This window comes from Castanea sativa, chromosome 5 (genome assembly GCF_040712315.1).
Source record: "Castanea sativa cultivar Marrone di Chiusa Pesio chromosome 5, ASM4071231v1".
NCBI lineage: Eukaryota > Viridiplantae > Streptophyta > Magnoliopsida > Fagales > Fagaceae > Castanea > Castanea sativa.
The window spans coordinates 62,453,910-62,467,254 of NC_134017.1; the positions used below are offsets into that span (position 1 = coordinate 62,453,910).

At 30.2% G+C, this 13,345-nt stretch overlaps 1 protein-coding gene across 2 annotated transcripts; it reads left to right on the forward strand.

Moving 5' to 3' along the window:
• The first annotated feature begins 2,308 nt into the window (after positions 1-2,308).
• LOC142633697 (beta-amyrin synthase-like) lies at positions 2,309-13,136 on the forward strand. Of its 2 annotated transcripts, XM_075807937.1 has the most exons (18): positions 2,309-2,443; positions 2,614-2,843; positions 7,168-7,353; positions 7,491-7,580; positions 7,762-7,959; positions 8,105-8,189; positions 8,430-8,596; positions 8,701-8,892; positions 8,981-9,094; positions 9,201-9,320; positions 9,409-9,531; positions 9,624-9,722; positions 10,812-10,868; positions 11,368-11,558; positions 11,656-11,833; positions 12,286-12,366; positions 12,489-12,572; positions 12,936-13,136. In XM_075807937.1, exons 2-18 carry the CDS (start codon positions 2,643-2,645, stop codon positions 13,056-13,058), a joined length of 2,289 nt encoding a protein of 762 aa, XP_075664052.1. In that variant the 5' UTR covers positions 2,309-2,443; positions 2,614-2,642; the 3' UTR covers positions 13,059-13,136. The 2 variants fall into 2 exon arrangements, with proteins under 2 accessions (XP_075664052.1, XP_075664053.1); XM_075807938.1 differs by lacking the exon at positions 12,286-12,366.
• The last annotated feature ends 209 nt before the right edge of the window (positions 13,137-13,345 follow it).

Below are 13,345 nucleotides of genomic sequence, written 5' to 3' on the forward strand. Positions count from 1 at the left end.
TCTCACTTGACACTTAAATTGAGTGTGGTAAGTGTTTGGGCTATCAATCTCTCATGAATTTAGAGATGAAGAGGCAAGAGTAGAGAAAAACCACAAAGAAATGTGTAGATGATTGTGAGTATAACAATCTTTGACTTTTAAGTGTATTTTCTTAGGTTTTCTCTCTGAAATACACTCTTTCCAATATGTGGGTAATAATGGTATATATAGTGTAAGTAAAAACTTGGTAAAATAAAACATGACAAATTAGCCAAATAGAATGTTTCACGAGTACTTCGCGGGAAGGCCTTACCCGCAAAACACTCGTGAAAACTCCAAACTGGTATGACTTTTCGCATTCTAGTCGTGTGCTTTACACGTGGCTCTTTTGCGGGACAGCTTCTCGCAAGGCACTCGCAAAATCCATTTCTTCATCATTTTAAGCTTGAGTCTTCACACTCTTTCACACGCATCCCTTACAATTAAAAACTCACATAAATACATGGATATGATTGAGGAAATTATAATCAAATTTGGCATAGAATTAAAGCCTACATAAAATAGTTGTAAATTACAACTTTGCAAAACTAAATTATGTTCTACGACAGCTCTCTCTTGAATTTTACCCTAAAGAGCCTTTAAATAGGTCAAGGAATCCTAGTAAAAGGTGAATTCCTATTTGGAGAAAATCTCAAGCTTTCAAGCTTCACTCAACCGGATTCACATGTTAAATTTTAATTAAGTACAAAATTAATTATTCAGCATTATTCCAAAACCAAATATAAATTGCATGAACTAATGCAAAATAAGTATGATAATACTTTATAATAATAATATAAATATCCAAAATTAAGGTATTATCAAAGAAGAAAAAAAGGTAGAGGAAGAGAAAGAGAAAGAATAGAATGAGAGAGGAGAGTGGAAAATAGTTAATAAATTAAGTAGAAAGTTATAATAATCGTATAAATATGCATGTTTATTGTAACAATTTTAAAAATGCACAGTATTATAAAATGACTAATGTGGATAAATTTTGAGTAAAAATATATAAAATAATGCAGTTTTTGTATTATAGAGAGACTGACGAAAGTGTTCTAAAGATCTGAGGACTACTGCATTTATGCATTGTATAAATATTATAAGTGGAAATATAATGCACTAATTATTTACAAAAATATAATACCTTTTTTAAAGAAATTATTCTCGGGAGCCATTTTCCTCTTTCTCTCATTTTATTTTATTTTAAGTATAGGGGATATTTAGCTGTCTCATTCCTCCCTCCTGCACTTATACAGTTATACCTATATGTATAGGTAGTATTAATTCTTGATTTGACAGTTCAAGGAAGGAAAAAAATCAGAGCACTCTTTTATTAATATTATTTCTCCCAGTTGATGTACACAATTATATCCTCCAACTGTCAACAACCCCCCCCCCCCAACCACTTCTTCGGCCTCTTGTCTTTAAGGCAAATGCTAACGGTTATTTTAGCACCAGGATATTTTTGGCCCAACTCAAGGCAGTCATAAGTTAGATGTCACTGTAAATGATTCTTTATTATTTTTATACTAGTACGTAATTCATATTTACGTACAATGATAAATTTTGGTGATCTTTTTTATGTTAGTTTGAATTATTAAATATATAGGAAATAATTTGATTAAGACATTTAGAAGTATTAAAATAGTTTATTTTGTGTAATTTTTATAACATTGATTACGCCACGGTTCTTATTACATTACTATTACGTATATAGTTTTGAAAATCACTATTAGATACTATATATACAGTATTAATTTACAATTATTATCTGTGAAATTCTACTAAAAACAACACAAAATAAAATAATTAATAGGTCAAAGAGTATCTCTTAAATTGAATGGGTATAGGTTTATGTCGTTTAGCTCAATTGTAATTTGTTATGTTCAATATCTTCGCATACAAAATATCTGAATAGAAATTTTATGCAGTTGGTGGTTTGGGAGGTTTGATGGAGGTTAGAAGGCTGGGTACAGCAGCTGTCAAGATGAAGAAAGATTTCATAAAGTTTTATTATTTACGAAAACCCTATAAGGAATATTTATTATTATTATTATTATTATTATTATTATTATTATTTTTTTTTTTTTTTTTTGTTTCTCAAAAAATGGAAACGTGGGTTTGAATTACAATAATAATTACTATTTTATTTTTATTTTTATTTGCTTAGCTAGAGAGATAGACAACGAATTAATGTTAATATGTTAATAATTAAACCGAGGGAGAGAGAGTAACAAATGGGTATAGGTTTTTCTTTATAAAGGGGGCTTTCAACATGTCGATCGAAGACAACAAAACTACGCAGGTCTACTTTTGTTCGTCTTGTCTTGCAGGCCAATTCCACATTGGTCTGAAGTTCCAGACACACAACACACCTGCTTTGAGTGCTACAGCATTGAGAAGTGCAAGACCACAACATCTTGAGGTAGCCTCATGTGTATATAATGTAAATGGTCATTTAGAAGTTATATTTCGAGTATATACATTTATATTAAACGAATATATCTTTGGCATAAAGGGTTATAATTATTTTGTACAATCGTAACTTTGATGTAAAATTATGAGTGCTGAAAGATTGGTCATAATCACTGTCAGCCGTGCAGTTCTATTGAAGCTAAAACAGAATGTGGAGGCTGAAGATAGGAGAGGGTAGCAATGACCCTTACCTCTTTAGCACAAATAACTTTGCTGGAAGACAAACATGGGTGTTTGACCCTGAAGCTGGTACCCCAGAAGAGCGAGCTGAGGTTGAAGAGGCTCGCCAAAATTTCTACAAGAATAGACGTCAAGTCAGGGCCAGCAGTGATCTTCTATGGCGAATGCAGGTACCCTTCAAGCCTACTATCCTCCTAGCTCTCCTGTCTCCAATTTATACTGATATGGTTTTCTCCACGGTCCAAGTAGTGATTTTTACTTTTTTAGCTATGTGTTTTTAATTTTGTATAGTCAAATCCTATACATCCTATATATAGAAGTTCAACCATTGTATTGAAATTTTCACTTATTAATTATTATTATTTTTAGTAATAATCGCATCTTTATAGTTATATATAGATTCTCTTCCTCCATTTATTTTTGAAATTAAGTAAGCTAGATCATTTATGATTCTTTTTTTTTCTTTTCTTTTTTTTCTGAATCAAGGTTAATTTACTCGAAGCCAGAATTTTAATTGAGGTGGGTCAAAGTTTGAAAATATTTTTTTTCCATGAAAATCCAAACTAATATCCACTTTGTATTAATAAATTATTAACAAAATAATACATAAAATAATTGTTTTTAAATACATTGCAACACAATTTTCTACAATAATGGAACTTAGACTTCTTTTAAAATAAATTAATGAGAGAGGTAGATTGTGGATATAGTCATATATAATCGCCGGAGTAAGAAATTTATAATAAGTAGATAAAAAAAATAATGAATTAATGAGAGAAGTAGGCCAAAAGAATAAATAAGTATTAAGTTTAGGACAAAATTTAGCAAAAAAATTAGTTGTAGTCTAAAGCTACAACCTTACTCAATAAAATAAACATTATTACATATTTTAAAATCTAATCACTAAATTTTAGGTTATTTACTCTTTTAATATACATGTAAAATTTTTTGTTAATTGAATATTATATACTATATGATTTATAAGCTTATATTTTATTTATAATTTTAAATTACAAAATTTTTCAATTTAAACAATTTATTGATGATATACTATTGAGCTTTAATTTCTAGGATATAAGAAGATGATGTAGTCCAATGGTGGATTTGTCAAAATTTCACCTTCAATAAAAATATATTGAGTAAGATTGTAGTCTAAGACTACATCAAATTTCATAGCTAAACTTTGTCCTTAAGTTTAAATGACATGGCCATCAAAGCAATTTAATGCTATTGAATTAAATTTAGGTACAATCCCCAAAATATAGAGTGGTTTTAAATCCACAAACCATTCCACAACTTTGACGTGGTACACTATAAGTGATTTTTTATCACTTACACGAATTCGCTATTTTTTTTCATGACTTACACTTTGGTACATTTCAGTTGTTGCAAAAAAGTTGTGTAATAATTTGTAGTACTAGATATTTTCCAAAATACAATACATTAGGTAGATATGGTAAAACAAGTCAAAATTTTCTAACCTGACTCGAAAATATCTGACTTGTATCTGAATATTTTGACTCAAAGTAAAAACAAATTGACCAATGACCTGACCCTTTTTTTTTTGTGCAAGTCAGCCCGAATCCAACCCATTTTTAAAACTTTTTTTTTTGTAAAAAAAATTAAGATATTATTGGTTTAATTGTATGTTGTGAGTTTTGCACTACACAAGCAAACTCAATTGGCAATATATTATTATTATTATTATTATTATTATTATTATTTTTATTTTTATTTTTATAAACTTACATGATTTTTTTTTTACCATATTCGGATAATGCCATTTAAAAATATATATTTAACATCATTTAGATAAAATGACTTTAAGGAAACAATTAAAACCTTTACATAATTACATGCAAATGAATCGAAAGATGAATAGTTGAGGCATTCTGTAATGAGTAAAGATTTTATATATCAAATAAAAAGTACATGCCAAAATAATCTAGTTGCAATAGAGTTAAAACTATATATTTAAAATTATATACATAGATGAGAAGCATTCAATAGTGTGAAAAGAGTGAAGCCAAAATATATCAATGAAATTAGTATAAATTATGAATGCCTAGTCCTATTTTAAAAAAATTCAAGTACAAAATAAACGGTTTTTCAAAATAAATTATGTTATTTTCTGAAGTGTGTATTTCATAAAAGAGACAATATATTAATAAGTAAACAATCAAACTTTAATGTATATTCTTAATTTGAAATAGAGTGCCAACCACAATTGATATTAGAATATAAAATTAGCTTTTAATATTGAAATTTTCTTATATGTTTTTATTATTTGTGAAATTAGTTATCCAATAAGGCATTTGCAATTTTGTTTTATGTTTTGGGATGTTAATATTGTGTAGAAATGAAACTTGTTTGTTTATTTTAATTATTTTTGTGCTTTTTTTTTTTTAGTTACTTATCTTGGAATTTGTATTATTTTAAAATTATTGAATTAGTATTAATTTGTTTAGCTGAACTCATTCTTAATATTAGTGGCGAATCCAAAGTAATAATTTTACATCGAGTAATTTGCTACATTAATTTCCAAAGAGCAAATACATTTATTTTTTAAAAAAATCATGTGAAAAAATATGGGTCAACTCAACCCACAACCCAATGGACCAAACCGGTCTCTAACCCACTTAAAATAATCCATTTTGACCTGCAACTCAGTTGGTCTGGTCCAAACAATCCATTTGCCACATTTAATCTCCTAATAAAATTTAATTCAGTTTAATTCAAGCAGGTGGGATACTACAATGCAATCACATATGTGGATATGGACATATTCAATCAAAAAAGTAAACAATTTATAATAAGTAGAAAGGGTCTTATTAGTGGGTGCTCTTAGGATAATTCTTAAATTTTAGGAAATTTTTGACACAATTTTTATAAGAAATATAAAAAACTGACAAAATAGTTAATTTTTTTTTTGTCCCCATAAAAAGTTTTTAAAAATATTTTCTAAATCAATGCACTAAAGTATCTATTAACTTTTCCCAAAAAATAATGGAAAACCAACTAATTAATTAAGTGCAAAACACTCATCAAAAGTTTTGTCACCAAGATCCTCAGCACATAAGCCAAAGAAACATAATAGCATCTAAAAAGTTTTTTTTTTATTTTATTTTAATTTTTTTTATAAATCTCATAGATACGTTATCACTTCAGACGAAAATATGTCTAACTCCAATATTAATAAATTAATCCTAACTTAAATTTAGTTAGCCATAACTGAACATGCGTCAACTCCATTAGGACCTTTAATTCCATATAGATATTGTTCATTTTGAAAAATCAAGAACAAATAAATAAATAAAATTAAAATAAAACCCAATTTAAGAGAAAAGCCCCTATTGATTACACCTAAAACTCAAGTAGTCTTAATCATTTGATCATATTATGAAATTAAAACTTTGAACCTGCAACTGGAAACCTTAATTTCATATGTGAACCTTAATTTCATTGGAAGCCACAAATTATTCTAATTCCTAAATCATAAATTCAAAATGTTTTCAATTCATTGATTACTCTCAAATCTATATTAATTTTACCCAATTAAAGTTAGAAAAACCTAATTAAATGTACTAGTTACATATTATGGATCCAATCCTATTTAAAAATTACGAGAACGACCACCGCACACCCTTGATGCGGTAGTCACTCCACAAGTATAAATGCTTGTGGAGTCGGATGGCAAAGGTCGAGGTTCAAGTCTACAGGAGGGAGTTTCACACACATATACACTTAAATTAGGCTAGAGTAGAAATTCTATCTTATATAAAAAAAAAAATACAAGAAAAAAAAGCCCTAATTTAATATAATAAATATAATACCTAAAGATACAATTCGTTAGATCACCTTAACCCAAACATAATCTAACCTAAAAGTTATTTGAGAAACACACACACGTGTGTGTGTTTCTCAAATAAAAAAAGATACTCAGTGTTGTCGAATAATCTCATATCGGTAAGATATGATATTGAGAAGGGGTTTATCACTTGCTCCATGACACTAACTGCCGCATGCAGTTTTAGTGTTAGCGTGTAAATGTATTCCCTTATCTCATCCCCTTCTCTTATATAAATATATATATATATATATATATATATATATATATATATATATATATATATGTATGTGTGTGTGTGTTTCTAAAAAAAAAAAAAAAAAACATCGAGAACACAAAAATCTCCTAATTATGCATAAAACTTAAACTTTTATAGCCGAAACATCAAAAAGACAGCCTAACCCTAGCGTTGAAATCTCTCAAGTATTCTTATCAAAGTACTAAGAAAAAGTGAGTTGGATTCGTTGAAGGGGAAAAAAGCTAACAAACCTTGGTATCTTTTAGTTTTCAAGTGAATTGGTTAAAAAGTGTCATTGCTCAATGAAATTCTATGGTATTAGTCAGTTTTGCTACTGCTAATACTTCTAAAGCCTTAGAAATTGTTGACACTGACACCATTTTTTCTTTAATTTACAAAATTTTTGCAGTTTTTGAGAGAGAAAAACTTCAAACAAACATTTCCACCAAAAAAGATAGAGGATGGAGAAGAAATCACAGATGAAAAGGCCACAAATGCATTGAGGAGGGCTGTCCATTTCTTTGCAGCCTTGCAGTCCAGTGATGGTCACTGGCCCGCCGAAAATGCTGGCCCGATGTTTTTCGTTCCACCCTTTGTGAGTTATACTGTTGTCATTATTGTTCAAAATTGTGATCATCATAGACTAGTTAATGACATGCCTGCCACTGAATTATTTTGGTGTTCATCTTCATCTAACTGCTAATTGTCTTTATTGAATCCAAAAATATGCAGGTAATATGTTTCTACATTACAGGACATCTTAATACTATGTTCCCTGCTGAATATCGAAAAGAAATCCTTCGCTACGTATACAATCATCAAGTACATATTCTTTGATGTTTTATAGAATAAGTAATTAGAGATTTTGTGGAATTTGTTACTTTAGTCTTTCATTTCTTCTTCTTTTTAATTTTTTTTTTTAAGTTCAAACTTCATGTATAGCAACAATGCTAAAAAATATTCAGCAAAAAGCTATGTTATTAATTTATCATTATTAAAATAGAATGAAGATGGTGGCTGGGGTTTACACTTAGAAGGTCACAGCATCATGTTTGGCACAGTTCTCAACTACATTTGTCTGCGTATACTTGGGGAAGGACCTGACGGTGGTCAGGACAATGCTTGTGCAAGAGCACGGAAGTGGATCCTTGATCATGGTAGTGTTACACACATACCCTCTTGGGGAAAGAGCTGGCTTTCCGTATGTCCTTTTCTGCAAAGTTTCATATCAAATTATAGTTATACATTGATAATAATTTGTATTGTAAATTAAAATCCAATTGTATTGCTTTCACTAAGAATGATGACTATTTGCCGGTAATTAACTCTATTATGTAATGTTGTAGATACTTGGCGTGTTTGAATGGACTGGATGCAATCCAATGCCACCAGAATTTTGGCTCCTTCCTTCTTTTCTTCCCATTCATCCAGGTTCACACAATATGTATTTATTGCTTCATTAAATATATCATATTTTACAATTCTTTGTAATTTAGATCCTTATTACATAGTGGAATGTTTTTGAACACAGTTAGGATAATGTAGAAATAAGGTTTGCCCTTCTATTAGATGCCTCTGCCACTGTTGAGGATTTACTCTTCTTCGACAATAGAACTTTCTATATTTTTATTTTAGTTAAAACTATAAGGGTTTTTTGTGCCTAAACTGTAGCCAAAATGTGGATCTATTGTCGGTTGGTGTACATGCCTTTTTCGTACTTATACGGGAAAAGATTTGTTGGTCCAATTACACCTCTAATTCTTCAATTAAGGGAGGAGCTCTATACTCAGCCTTACAATGAAATTAAATGGGTGAAAGTGCGGCATCTATGCGCGAAGGTGAGTTTACCTAATTTTCTCCTCATGGTCAATATGTGTGCATTCACATATAGGCTCTTAATAATTTCTTCATATGCATTAGTTCTTCAAAACTTTTGTTACAGGAGGATCTATACTATCCCCATCCTTGGATACAAGATCTGCTTTGGGATAGTCTATACGTATTAACTGAGCCTTTTCTTACTCGTTGGCCCTTAAATAAGTTGGTCAGAGAGAAGGCTCTTCATGTAACAATGAAGCATATTCATTATGAAGATGAGATTAGTCGATACATTACCGTCAGAGTTGTGGAAAAGGTAATTAGATTCTATAGTCAAGAATAGCGATTAACATGGCTAATTTAGGCTTTATAACATCAATACTAATGCCAGTTGTACTTAACAGGTACTATGTATGCTTGCTTGTTGGGTTGAAGATCCAAATGGGGATTATTTCAAGAAACATCTTGCTAGGACGAAAGAATTCATATGGATTGCTGAAGATGGAATCAAGATGCAGGTTAGTACATGTTTCTGTAAAACAATTGTGGAACATTTTACCTATTTCTTGAAGACTTAAATTTGAGTTTATATTGAAAACCTTGATTTATGTCATCTATATGCAGAGTTTTGGTAGTCAATTGTGGGATGCGAGCTTGACTATTCAAGCTCTTCTTGCTAGTGATCTCACTAATGAAATTGGACCTGTATTGGCAAGAGGGCACAACTTCATAAAAGTATCACAGGTTTGATTTTCAATTCTTAAAAAATGTCATTACCCAGTATTGATTTAAATATCTCAGATATAATTTTCAATTCTTAAACACTGTAAAGGTCAAGGACAATCCTTTTGGAGACTTTAGAAGAATGTATCGTCACATGTCTAAAGGATCATGGACTTTCTCTGATCAAGATCAAGGATTACAGCTTTCTGATTGCACTGCAGAAGCTTTGAAGGTAACTAACTTTGTTTAATACTTGATTGAAATATAGGGTTTCTGTTTACCCATAATCACTTGGTTTGTCACCAATTCTCCTTTGCTTTACAGTGCTGCTTGCTTTTCTCAATGATGCCACCAGAGATTGTTGGTGAGATAATAGAACCTGAGCGGTTGTTTGATGCTGTGAATATACTGCTTTCCTTACAGGTGAATATTAACTTTCCCTAGTGGTGTATCTTTATGCATACTTATTTTGAATTTGTAGGCATGAATAGGTCATTTATGTTACATTATTACAATAATTCTAGGACCATACCTTTTTTCACAACTATTATATGTAATTAACTGTGAGTAGTGGAAAAAAAGTGATGACTCCATGTAAAAGTGATAGGCAGTCAGCCACAGTATGCCACATAAGATAGTTGTGTTCAATGTAGTGTAGTCGATATCGTACTGATACCGATACATATACCGGTATCGAAACGTCAACGTTTCGTACCAGTTTAAATACCAGCCGTACTGGCCATGTACCGGCCATACTGGCCAATTTTGAGCAATACCGATCAGTACAGAAAAAGTTTTTTTTTTTTTTTTTTTAGTTTTGTAATTTTGAATTTGTGTAAGGGTAAAATTGTAACTTATTTGCATTAAATTATTAGTATTATTTGTTTTCTTAGTATGCAATGAATAATTAAACTTTCTATTTTTTAAATTGTGTGTTTTTTTTTTTTTTTTTTGCTTTTAATTGATGCTAAAGTCTAAAACCATGAATAATTTGTTCTGAATTGAGGTAATGTTTTATGGTAAAATTTTATATTTATTATAATATATAGACACACACGCGCGCGCGCACACACACACACACACACATACATACATACATATATATAAATAAATAAAAATAACAGTAAACCCGAAACGGTACACCGGTATTGACCGGTACTGAAATATATCATTCCACTGTTCAAACCAGTACAGTCTTTGGTACGAGATTGACTCCCTTGGTTCAATGGTGTGGTAAAGGTTCTGGTCCTAGAATAACTCACATAATAATGGATCAACAATTTTTAACAAGAAGAAAATTAATTAACCAAATACAGAGAGACTTTTAATTCTAAAACTTCTTCCACAAAATTATCTTTATTTTTTAGTATTTTCTATTGTTATTTAAAAAAAAAAAATCAACTCTTTATGCGTAGTGAAATTCACTTTGAAGGAACTTTGTTAGTTTTTCATAATCAGTTTTTTGTTTATTTCCTCATTAACTATTTTACTATGTTTATGTCAACAATGCAGAGTAAAAATGGTGGTTTTGCAGCTTGGGAGCCTGCTGGAGCTGGGCGTTGGTTGGATGTTAGTACTTTAACCATATAGGAATGATGTTGAAAAAGTCTTTTGGAAATTAATTAAAATTATCTATGTTGATAAATTAATGCGTAATTATCTTTTCACTAATAAGAGTGGCCCCTATGGATAAATATCACCCTATTGATTAAAAGATGAGAGACAGACTCTTTAGATTATTCGGTCATGTTTATAGGAGAGCGATTAGAACACTGATGAGAAAAAAAAATATGTTGATTCAAGTTGAGAGAATAAAAAAAGGGAGAGCAATAAAATAATATTAATAGAATTAATAAAAAATAAGACATGCCAATTAAGAAAGTAAAACAACATATGAGTCATATGGCTTCAGATAAAATATATTTATTGAAAAAAAAAATACATGTGGCTGTCGAAACTTACTAGTCTATTGAGGATCGATATTAATCCTCACAAATTTTGGAACTAAGTCTTGATTGTTGTATCATATATTTGTGAAAACTTAATCGTGTATTTTTTTCCCTCTCAGTTGCTTAACCCCGTAGAATTCTTGGAGGATATTGTTGTTGAGCATGAGTATGTTGAGTGCACTGCATCGACAATCCAAGCTTTTGTTTTGTTTAAGAAGTTGCACCCAAAGCATAGGAAGAGAGAGATTGACAGCTCCATTAGAAATGCAGTTAGATATCTTGAAGACACACAAATGCCTGATGGTTCATGGTATGGTTCACTAAATATGTATTATTATAATTATTATTTTGGCTCTATATAGATGTATTTACTACAGAATAATTTACGTGATGAATCTTCCCTACAGGTATGGATTTTGGGGAATTTGTTTTATCTATGGTTCATGGTTTGCACTAGGTGGATTGGCAGTAGCTGGCAAGACTTACCACAATTGTCCTACTATTCGCAAAGCTGTTGATTTTCTACTTAGAACACAAAAAGATGATGGTGGTTGGGGTGAAAGCTATCTTTCATGCCCAAACAAGGTAGGGTTTCACCAATCGATAAGCCTTATGATTTTTTATCTTTTCATAATTAATATCTTTCATTATATATGTTAAAATATAAATAAGAAAAAAAAAACATATATATGTCGAAGGAAAAAAAGAAGTAAGAAAAGTCTTATTGTGATTCCTCTGGATGAACTAAGTTCATAGAGAAAAGCTTTTAGATGTTACACCATTAATGTGAAAAAATTAGAAAATAAAAAAATATTAAAAAAAAAAGATACCATCATTAGGACATGAGAAAAACATTTTGTTACAGATGATTGGTGGTAATATAGTATCTTGCGAATATTTTAGAAAATAGATAACATATTATATGCCATTAAAAAATAATGACATATTCTTGTGAATCTCGTGGATGTGCGACTAGTTCTAGATAATATCTTTGAAAAAAAGTTAAAATAACAAACTCTTTATGTTTAATTATATAGAAATATGTACCTTTAGAAGGAAATCAATCAAATTTGGTACAAACTGCATGGGCAATGATGGGACTTATCCATGCTGGACAGGTTAGTCTGTTGTTCAAAAACGGTTTATTACATTTTGTGGTATCATGTGCTTTTCTTGAATAATTCTAATAGATACAATTTTACTTGAATAATTCTAATTGATACAATTTTACTTGTAATAGGCTAAAATAGACCCAAAACCTCTACACCGTGCAGCAAAGTTGATAATCAATTCTCAAATGGAAGATGGTGATTTCCCTCAACAGGTAGCCTCTTATTTGGCATAGCTTCAAATAACATAAAGAAAGAAAAAGATATTAACAAGAAAAATTGCACCAAGGAAAATAGTTTTTCCTTTGTCTAGTAAATTTTGTAGTAGTTTGCATAGAGATCCAACTTATTGAAGCATGACTTTCTATTTCAGAATTCAGATAGAAGTGGGAGAAAGGAGAATTAAAACATGCAGTATATTATGCTTTAGTTTTACTTACAATTATTGCCGTAAGGAAAATTATTGAAGCATGACTCTCTATTTCAGAATTCAAATAGAAAGGGGAGAAAGGAAAATTAAAATATGAAGTATATTTTGCTTACAATACTTTCTGACCACTTATCACATGTTATGATAGGAAACCACTGGAGTCTTCTTCAAGAACTGCATGTTACACTATCCATTATATAGAAACATTTTTCCATTGTGGGCACTTGCAGAATACCGCAAGAGTGTTCCATTGCCATCCAGAACTATGTAACTCAACGATGCATAGTGAATTGTTAGTTTTATTGGAACCATTTAGTTTTCTGTGTATTATCCATCAATACCTTCTCTCTCTCTTTCGCAGCAATTGATGACTATATTTGTATAGAAGTTTATTAAATGCACCTCAATATATGGGAGTAAGATGAACAATATTATATGAATATAACTACAAAAAATATTGTTGTTTGTGACAAAACTTTTTCTACGACAACAAAAGGCCGTCATAAAAACTAGCTTTTTCGACGGCAAATCTCTTTCGTCGATTATTACTCGTCAAAT

What these genes read in the sequence shown, in the direction of transcription:
- LOC142633697 (XM_075807937.1), top strand. Translation starts at nt 2,643, where the DNA reads ATGTGGAGGCTGAAGATAGGAGAGGGTAGCAATGACCCTTACCTCTTT. An exon ending in GGGGAAAGAGCTGGCTTTCC is followed by an intron (nt 7,960 to 8,104) that starts GTATGTCCTTTT and finishes GTAATGTTGTAG; the next exon opens with ATACTTGGCGTGTTTGAATG. An exon ending in CAAATGCCTGATGGTTCATG is followed by an intron (nt 11,559 to 11,655) that starts GTATGGTTCACT and finishes TCTTCCCTACAG; the next exon opens with GTATGGATTTTGGGGAATTT.